Source organism: Epinephelus lanceolatus, chromosome 3, assembly GCF_041903045.1.
Source record: "Epinephelus lanceolatus isolate andai-2023 chromosome 3, ASM4190304v1, whole genome shotgun sequence".
Classification (NCBI taxonomy): Eukaryota; Metazoa; Chordata; class Actinopteri; order Perciformes; family Serranidae; genus Epinephelus; species Epinephelus lanceolatus.
The window spans coordinates 46,763,592-46,773,408 of NC_135736.1; the positions used below are offsets into that span (position 1 = coordinate 46,763,592).

The 9,817-nt window shown below is 40.4% G+C and overlaps 1 protein-coding gene across 1 annotated transcript; it reads left to right on the top strand.

Moving 5' to 3' along the window:
• On the top strand, positions 1-9,079 carry cdc6 (cell division cycle 6 homolog (S. cerevisiae)). The gene is made up of 12 exons (XM_033623596.2): positions 1-144; positions 1,390-1,729; positions 1,840-2,106; positions 2,400-2,599; positions 3,299-3,447; positions 4,011-4,117; positions 4,377-4,516; positions 4,613-4,713; positions 5,068-5,135; positions 5,308-5,495; positions 6,471-6,611; positions 8,712-9,079. The coding sequence occupies exons 2-12, from the start codon at positions 1,402-1,404 to the stop codon at positions 8,802-8,804; spliced, it is 1,782 nt and encodes a 593-aa protein (XP_033479487.1). The 5' UTR covers positions 1-144; positions 1,390-1,401; the 3' UTR covers positions 8,805-9,079.
• Positions 9,080-9,817: the final 738 nt, after the last annotated feature.

The following is a 9,817-nucleotide window of genomic DNA, read 5'->3' on the forward strand; positions in this document are numbered from 1 at the left end:
ACACAGCTGATCCGGGAGGAGGTTTGGCGCTAGATTGAGCTCAGTGAGTGTGCGGAAGAGGACAGATAGAGACACACAGAGGGCTTCAGGACAAGATAACACTCTACTTTCAACTGAGAAGACTTCGTACAACTTTTTATTCAGGTAAAAATATCACTAACGCTTTAATTTTATTGTTTAGAGGTGAAATAGTTTGTTCGTCGTAACCGGAAGAGAGCTCTTCTTCTTGGTTTGCTAGTTTATCGTCTAAAATGCAACGATTAGCTTCTTTTTCCCTTAAATATCCCCCATCAGAAATATTCTCATGTTGATGCAATGTTTTAAATTAAACCACGTTAATATTAAAGTCGAAATGTTGGCATTTATTTGTGTAAACGTCATCGTTTCGATCTCTGCTCTCTTGGCGCCATTTAACAACCGCACTGTTGTTTGTTCTGCGGGCGATTAAATGTTAACAAATGTTAGCTAATGCTTGGTAAATTTAAAACCCGTCACATTTATATTACTCTCTGTCGTTTTACGATCACTTTAGGCCGATTTGGTGTTTAAGATGAAGCTTTACTGATGTGTAAGAACAACGACTGCAACATTCAATTCACTGAAACTTTATTGTCATCCTTTATTCACATTTACAAACTAAACGTGGATATCAGACAAAATACACTTCAGTGTTTGGATGTGGAGGAAAGGAGATACTACAGGGTGTCTGCAGGTCCTGTCCTAACAAGTCTTAAATTCAGTGTTACAACAATCAGGCCTCAAAAGTCATTATATAGTCTCACATTTGAATTTGTTGGGTCTTAACTTCTAGAAATATCTTTCAGTTCCTTTCTGTGGAAATGAACAAAGCCTTTTATGTATAAGTCCACATTTCTAATGTTACAAATATTTTGAAAAATATATTTAATTCTGCCATTTTACTTCATAATTGGACTTACCTGTTGGCAAAACTGAACTCCCTCTAATAACCATATTTCTACATAACTCCTCTACTTACTTACCTGCATCATGATTTGTCAAAAAAGCTGCCCTAAAGACAGTTAACCGTTACTCAACTTATAAAACATATTTAAAAACAACTCACATTGAGCTAAGTTCTGTACAGAATGAATAAAAGTTAGTTATTTAAGTGGCCACAACTTTGTCTCAGAGGGATTTACAATTTCAAGTAACGTTGTGTTTGTACTCGTACATAAACAACAGTACAAGACCCAAATACAATGCAAAAACAACAACATGCGTCTAATATAAGATCAGGAGATATCTGTGCTAAGAACTGGTAAACATTATCTAACATTTGGGAACTTAACCGTTAAGTTCCCGCTAATTTCCCCCAGTGTTCCCAGTCCACTTTCTGTACTAACAGGTGATCTTTCATTCATGTTTCAGACTGAACGCAACATGCCCAGCACACGCTCTCAGGGCCGGGCTCAGCCCACGCTGTCCTTCCCTCGCCGCAAATCCTGCAGAGTTCCCCCACGCTCCAAGACACCGCAGCTGGACAAATCTCCAGCTCCGTCGCCATCCAAGCCCAGACATCAGCACCTTTCCCCATCCCTGACCAGCATCGGACCGCTGTCCCCGAGACGCCCCGCTAACCAGCCCACCCCTCTCTCCCCAAGACGACCGGTCACCCACCTGTCTCCTCTGTCCCCCAGACGACCTGCAGCCCAGCCATCATCTCCCAGTCTCCAGCAACGACTTCCTCTCAGCCCCCGAAAACGCACAGGTGAGAGGCTCCTCTAACAGGACGGGAAGACCATATGAGCATCACGTCACATCAAGTCTTGATGTCACAGATACGACTTCCTCCTAAACACTTGTATTTTCTCTCTCAAGGTGACGACAATGGTTGTAACCTCGGCGCCGGCCTGCTTGGTTCACCGCCGAAGCAGAGCAAGCCGACTCTGGCCTCTCCCAGAAAGCTCGGCTTTGATGAGAACTCGCCAGTCTCAGCTCGCCGACAGCTGGTACCGCCCTCGTCACCACGGCAGCCGCTGTCTCCCACCTCCAGATCATCTCCGAGGAGACAGGAGACACCTGCTGGAAGTCCGGCACGCCAAAACTCAGAGAGGAAGCAGCCAGTCGTTCGGCTCTTTGCAGAAAGTAAGAGCTCCTTAGTTTAAATTTATATCCACTTAATCCAAGTTAATGTTCAATTGCTGCAGCCTCCTATTATTTTCATGATTCATTAATCCAACCATTATTTTGATTGATCAAATAAGAGTTTGGTCTGAAAATGTCAAGAACATGGTAACAAATGTCCAAGTTTACAACTTCAAATGTCTCGTTGTGTCGTCCACGTCCTTTTATAAATCACCAAATATTAAAAAGAATTATTGTAGTGGCTTAATCATTAAAAGAGCCAACACATTTCAACCTCCATGTTTCTCCTCCAGAGTCGAGGTTTCTGAACGTGAAGCAGGCACTCCACACCGCCATCCCTGAGCGGCTCCTGTCCAGGGAGTCCGAGCGGGCATCTATTCGGTCTTTCCTGGAGGAGAAGGCCATGCAGCGGGTCCCCGGCAGCCTCTACATCTCCGGAGCTCCGGGCACTGGCAAGACTGCCTGTCTCAACTGTGTGCTGCAGGAGATGAAGGTGCTTTAACAGTGCGAATAATAATAATAATAGAAATATTTGACTGCAGGCTGAAGGGAAGTTCAGTTAGATGTGTGGAGCTGCAGTGACACCTAGTGGGGACTTTGGGTCACTCCAGGAAGGTTTGAATGGATCCACCTGGAGTCAGATAATACTGAAATAAGGACATTTACTACAAATGCTGTTCTCAGGTACCAATATAAAGTACTTGTGCTTGAGTTTTTCCACACTGTGCTACTTTATACTTCTACTCCACCACGTCTCAGAGGCAAATATTGTGCTTTTAACTCCACAACATTTACTTCATAACTTTAGCTTCTTTGCAGATTCAGATTATCACAAAATACAAATTAACTAATAAATTATGACATATTAATATAGATTAAGCTACCCAGCAGTATATAGAGTAATTAACATAGGCTCCACTTGTACCAACTGCAACATTACAAAAGAGAACACATTAACTCTCTAATCTATAAACACCATAATCCAGTAAAATGATAAATATGATTTGAAAATGGACAGTTTTGCATAATACGCACTCTTACTTTTTTTACTTTAAGCCTTTTTTGATGGCACTTCTGTGCTTTTACTTCAGTATTGTGAAGTTTAGGGGTAGCTGCAGGAAGTGCTCCCGGGATGTTTAAGTCCCACTTTTTCTGTTAAATGTTTATAACTGGTGTCTTCTGGTCCCGTTAGGCCGAGCTGTCGTCGGTACAGACGGTGGTGGTGAACTGTATGAGTCTGCGGAGCTCCCACGCTATCTTCCCGCTGCTCGCTGACAAGCTGAGAGCGCCTGGCGGGCAGAACGGACTGCAGAGGTTCCTGACGGCCCCAGGGCCTGCTGTGTGAGTAACCTGATGTGGTTCTCTGTTGAGGGGGATTTATAGTTGCGCACAGACCCTACGCTGTAGCCTACAAAACACTAGTTGGAGGTGGAGGTTTCTGTGAAGTGCTGTAAAGTCAAAACACACATTAAACATGTCTTAATAGAGACAATTTCAAACACTAGTACACAAATCAGCTTCACTATAACTCGCAGCATTCACAGACAAACACTTGTCTTTATCTGGACACATTTTCCCCACAAATACAACATACTAACGTTGTGACTATCAGAGATTTCCTCTGCTCATATGAAGCCAGGATAAATCACACACAAGACTTAAAATGTTATTTTTGTGGAGTCTTTACTGTCTTCACAATTTATTGTTTCTTATCTGTGAAATTAAAATAAATCAAAGTTTTGTTTCCACTGAGGGAAATGGTTTCAGCTTACAGAAACAGACAGGAGGTCTGCGTCTCCTCAACGTGTAGTTACATTTGTGGGGAGGTGCACATCAGGCTATGACGTAGGTACGGCGTCAATTCAGAGCAGAAGTATAAATTCTGATCTGTTTTTCCTCGTCAGGCTGCTGGTTCTGGATGAGATGGACCAGCTGGACAGCAAAGCTCAGGACGTCCTCTACACCATCTTTGAGTGGCCGTACCTGCCAAAGTCTCGCCTCTGTCTCGTCGGTAAGACATCGCACACAATAACACGTCAGTACCTGGAAGATAAGATGGATATTAGCCTTGAGTGGTATCTTTATTTTTTCATACCTCCCTGGATTTTCACTGGGGGACACGGTATTTAACGGTTTTGGTGTGCGGCGCCACACAGGAGAGAGTTAAACACAGAAGCTGATTGTTACACACAGCAGATTATAAAAACAGAGGCGTTCAGTGTTTCCTGCGTAAAACGTCTCTAAGTTAAAGGTGTCCTTTTTTTGGTAAGGTATCGCCAACGCTCTGGATCTCACCGACCGCATCCTGCCCAGACTGCAGGCTCGCCCTCACTGTCGCCCGCTGCTGTTACACTTCCCTCCCTACAGCCGGCAGGAGCTCGCCGCCATCGTACAGGACAGACTCTCGCAGGTAAACACAGACTGGAGGTTAAAATTTAAGACATGCTCGTATTTCTTTTTTTTTAATCTCAAACGTTCGTATTAATCTGTGTTTTCTTCCTTTCAGGCGTCAGCTGAAGGCATCCTCGACGCCTCGGCTGTTCAGTTCTGTGCCAGAAAAGTGTCTGCGGTGTCAGGAGATGCCAGGAAAGCTCTGGACATCTGCAGGTACGAGTGTCCACCTGCAGAATAAACCTCTGTGTTGTTTCTGCTTGTTAGGAGATCTGCACACTGTATAAAAAGCTCCCAGTGGCTTTAATCGTGCAGCGTTTCGATCGAACAGAAATCTCGATCACAAAGCAGTTTAAATTAGATAAATCCATTTTTCTTTTTATGATTGAGCAGTTTTATTTGTGATTAGAACCTAATTTAAATAGAAAACATGTCAGGTAAAGTGTGTTTTCCTGCCCTGAGGTGAACCTGTGTCACTTCCTCATGAGTTCATCTCGTACTGCCATAAAAGAGAGTTTAGGTGTTGATTTTGTTCGACATTAGATTGATTTTCTTTTGTTTTTATTCCAGGAGAGCTGTTGAGGTCGTGGAGTCTGATGAGAGGAAGAAAACATCTGATCCAAAAGCTGAAACTAAAGGTGAGTGTTGTTGTGATGTGTCCTTCGTTTACTGCTGTCGTCATGAAATTATCTGGAAATCAATCTCTAAAATTTGGTCTGAAGAAGCTGCAACTGCTAGACAATTTTTTTGTTGCTGACTGGAGAAACACAAACACTAACTCAACCATTTCTTGTCCTTGGGTGCGTGCAGCGACGCGGGTCAGCCTCCCTCAGGTTGCGCGGGTGCTGTCGGAGGTTTATGGCGACCGAATGGCGTCACAGTGCGGCGACGGCGGCAGCTCTGACGGAGAGAGTTTCCCCCTGCAGCAGAAGCTGCTGGTCTGCTGCCTGCTGCTGCTCATACGCAACGGGAAGAGCAAAGAGATCGTCCTCGGAAAGGTGAGTGACTGAACTGGTTTATATAGAGAGAGCAACACAAGATGTTGTCCTGCAGAACTGAGATACTTTTAGTGAACCAGAGTAGATGTTGAAAAACACTGAGCAGAGAATGCTGCTGCTGATAAACTGTGTGATGTTGCAGCTTTGAAACGATGAGAAGAGATTATCTTGATGTTCTTAGATCTTATTTATCCTGGTGGCACTTTGTGAACTAAGCACAACACATGTTTTGTGGCAAGCAGCAGTTAATTATCTTTTTACTTTTTGGACACTGTTTATGTGGAGTGTTTAAAGTTTAAACTGTAGTTTTTCCTTGTGGTAACAAGGCTAAGCTCCTCCTACTTGAGTGAGAGGAACCAAAAGAAGAACACGAAGAAGCAAAGTCAACTGTAAATCTTGACCCAATCACAATTAGGCACGTCAAGATACGAGAAATTAAGTAGTCGATACTAATACTACTGAAATTCCACAATTCTCTATACCATATTTGATGCTACAATAGAAAACAAAATGATAAATCCCATGTATTTAAACATATAGTCCTTTTTATTAAGAACATTTAAATTAAATTCAGCGTTTCTTGTTAATCCCTGATGATCCACCTCAAACACAAAGTACTACTTTATCTGGGTTCATGAGATTTTGTTAGCCAAAACACTAAAACAACTTTGTACAGCAACTGCTGCACAAGTTTACCTCAGGATAAATAAAGTTTCATCTTAAAAGGTAGGAGATGGAATGTAAGTTACCATACCTGTAAGAGTTAGCAGCAAAGTTAACATTACAGAACACACGTTTATCAGAATAAAACCTGCTAATTCAATCAGTAAATGTCTCACAGTGACGTCGTGGCTGCAGCTGTACTTACTGTAAATGTCCAGCAGGTGGCGCTGGAGCTCAGCCTGAATGTGAGGCACTTCTGGTGTTTTTGTGTTTAACAAAAGTGTAAAACTGCTCCTTGTGTTTGTGTTTCAGCTCCATGAGGTTTACAGTCGTCTGTGTGCACGGCGGCAGGTGTCAGCAGTCGGACAGGGCGAGTGTCTGTCTCTCTGCAGTCTGCTGGAGAGTCGAGGAATCTTCTCTCTGAAGAAAGCCAAAGAGGCTCGTCTCACTAAGGTACATGCCACATATATATGTATCATCGCTCCACCATGACTCTGTCACTCTGCTCTGCATCATTACATCACCATTACATCACCACATCTGTTCCTTTTTTTACTGATGCATCATTTCAGACTGTCTGATTGTCCTGCACACCGTCAGAACAGACACTGAGGGATAAAGTTGTTACACCGGCTCTGCTGTCAGTCTGTTATTAAGCTGTCATTTCTCTCTTGAATCAGAAAGAGAAGTTTCACAAAATGAAACCAAACAAAAGCAGATATGAGTGTAAATCACAAGTTTCATCATGGTACAACATTATGTCAGTTGTTTGGACAACAATACGATGCAATATCTCAAGTTCTGCGATGAGGTTTGTGATTGATAAGAGATGATAGCGGCAACTATCCTCATTGTCTTTTTCTTTCCTGCTTATTATCTGCACAGCGCTTGTGTGCTTGGACGGAAATCGTGACACTGACATGTCAAAGAAATTTCAAAATAAAGGCGTGTCTTACAGATGTTTTCACTTTTGGACATTGGATCATCACTGACTGGATATATTGATTCAGATCAATGTACCGTTACACCTGAGTAGAGACATAGTTTTTTTTTTTTTTTTTTTTTTTTTTTTTTTTTTTTTACTTTCTTAGCTAAATATTAAAAGGTTACCTTACGAGCACATGTTGGCCTGCTTTGGTTAACGTCAGCATTCTGAGTCAGGGAGCAACGAGGAAACAAGTTCAAGATATTTATCACATAAATAGAATATAATGCTGCTTTTATTTTTTATATTATTTACATAATGACATACATAATATATATAAATTTACAAACATGCACAAGACAAAAAATAGTTTAATAAATAAAATAAAAATTGAAAAAAATCAAAGAAAATAAGTTAATATTAAACAAAATAAATTTTAAGGTTTTTTTTTTTTTCTTTTTTAATCCTATTGTGTGTCTGCGGTGGGGTAAAAAACTGAACGAAAAATATGGAAACGATGCAGCAAAGACGGAAACAAGTTAGAGATAATTATCACATGAGTAGAATATATTACCTTTTTTATTTTTATATTTTTCATAATAACTTTCAAAATACAAACATTCACAAGACAAAAAATATTGAATTAATTAAATTGGATAAAAAAAGAAAACAAAATAAAATAAGAAATATATTAAAATAAAATGTTTAAAAAGTCTTGCGCTTAAAAGGGAACTAAAGGAGAAAAAAATGCGTCGTCTTTTTCTGATATTTATATATATTTCTCTTTAAAAAAACATCTGTGAGATCAGTGGACAGTTTTTATGTCTTTTTATATCTGTATCTGTTTGACCAGCTAGATTATCCTCGTCCGTATCTGTACATGGAACGGGGCAGATTTTAAACTGAAAAATAGGTGGGCCTTAACCTGAAGTTACTTTGCACCTGAAACTAAAAAGTGTTGATCGGAGGTTGCTGTATTTATTATTTATTAGAAAACTATTAACAGAACAATCTCAGGATCGAGCTTCAGATCATTGTTGATCACAAGAGTAAGAGACTGAACACGGCTACCTAAACAAGAATTTTCCTGGATATTTACACATTTTTACTTGGATTATGCTCGTAAAAAAATTACATTATCAGTACAGTAAACTCGTTTTATCAGAGTATTCAGTTTAACCTGAATACATGTGTCCTTGAAATGTCTTACTGCTCAGCTGCATGGCCATTAATTGTGGTTTGGTATTGTTTACCAAAACATCAGAAAACTTGAAAATGTCCATCTCAGTTTTTTCAATTTTTTTTTTTTTTTTTTTTTTTGTCCTGGAAAAATATCTAAAATCCAAAAAGAGTCATTCTGATATCAAGTAAAATCAAGAAATGCAACAAAATAATATGTTTGAAAAGTGATAATCATTTAATTTTTGGCATTTTTGCTTGAAAAATTAAATTTTTCTTGATTAACTGACAAATAGTTGCAGCTCTGGGTATAAATCAATTTAAGATCTGAAATCGCTCACATAAATATTTCCAGCTACACAGTCAGCATTTGTGTTTTGGTCTGTTCTGACGTGTATATCAGAGAGTTGAGGATGTTTTCTGAGATCTTTGTTTGTTTCTTCCTGCAGGTGTTTCTAAAGATCGAGGAGAAAGACATTGAAAACGCTCTGAAGGATCGAACGCTGCTGGGAAGCATCCTCGCCGCAGGACTCCCCTCCTGATCACATATTTATTTTTTATGAACTAAGATTTTTTTTCAGTGGTTTTATTTTTTAATTCTCGTTTTTGCCGAGAGTTTGTACAGAATTTTTAATGACAGTGTCACTCTAAATCTTTTTGTATTTTATTTGCTTTTCTGGTTTTGATGCTCAGTTTTTGAGTTGTTAAAATGTTGAACTCACACGTCAGTCTTGAAATTACAGCGTTTTGTTTCAGTTTGGATTTGAAACATTTTCCATTATTATGCTGTAAATAAACAGATGTTCAGACATTTTAACCAGAGTTCCTTGTTGTTGTTTTTCCTTAAAGATACTGATGAACATATATCAGCGCTTTGTACCTCTGTGTTACAGCAAGCATGTTTCTTCTTTGCATGTAAAATAATATATATATTTACTCAAGTACTGCACTTACACTCACCAGCTACTTTATTAGGTACACCTGTTCAACTGCTCGTTAATGCAAATGGCTAATCAGCCAGTCACGTGGCAGCAGCTCAATGTAGGCATGTAGACATGGTGAAGACGAGCTGCTGAAGTTCAAACGGAGCATCAGAATGACGAAGAAAGGTGATTTAAGTGACTTTGAACGTGGCATGGTTGCTGGTGCCAGACGGGCTGGTCTGAGTATTTACTGGGATTTTCAGCACAACCATCTCTAGGGTTTACAGAGGATGGTCCCAAAAAGAGAAAATATTTAGTGAGCCAAAATGCCTTGTTGATGCCAGAGGTCAGAGGAGAATGGCCAGACTGGTTCAAGATGATAGAAAGGCAACAGCATGTCAAATAAGCACTGGTTCCAACCAAGGTGTGCAGAAGAGCATCTCTGAAGCAACAACACCTTGTCCAACCTTGAAGCAGATGGGCTACAGCAGCAGAAGACCACACCAGGTGCCACTCCTGTCAGCTAACAACAGGAAACTGAGGCTACAATTCACACGGGTTTTCTCACCAAAACTGGACAATAGAAGATTGGAAAAACCACATTCAGATGGAAGCATGGATCCATCCTGCCT

Excerpts from the sequence above, each read along its gene's own strand:
- cdc6 (XM_033623596.2), top strand. The coding sequence starts at position 1,402 with ATGCCCAGCACACGCTCTCAGGGCCGGGCTCAGCCCACGCTGTCCTTC. Across the intron at positions 2,600-3,298 it reads GTGTGCTGCAGGAGATGAAG|GCCGAGCTGTCGTCGGTACA; the intron begins GTGCTTTAACAG and ends TGGTCCCGTTAG. Across the intron at positions 4,714-5,067 it reads AAAGCTCTGGACATCTGCAG|GAGAGCTGTTGAGGTCGTGG; the intron begins GTACGAGTGTCC and ends TTTTTATTCCAG.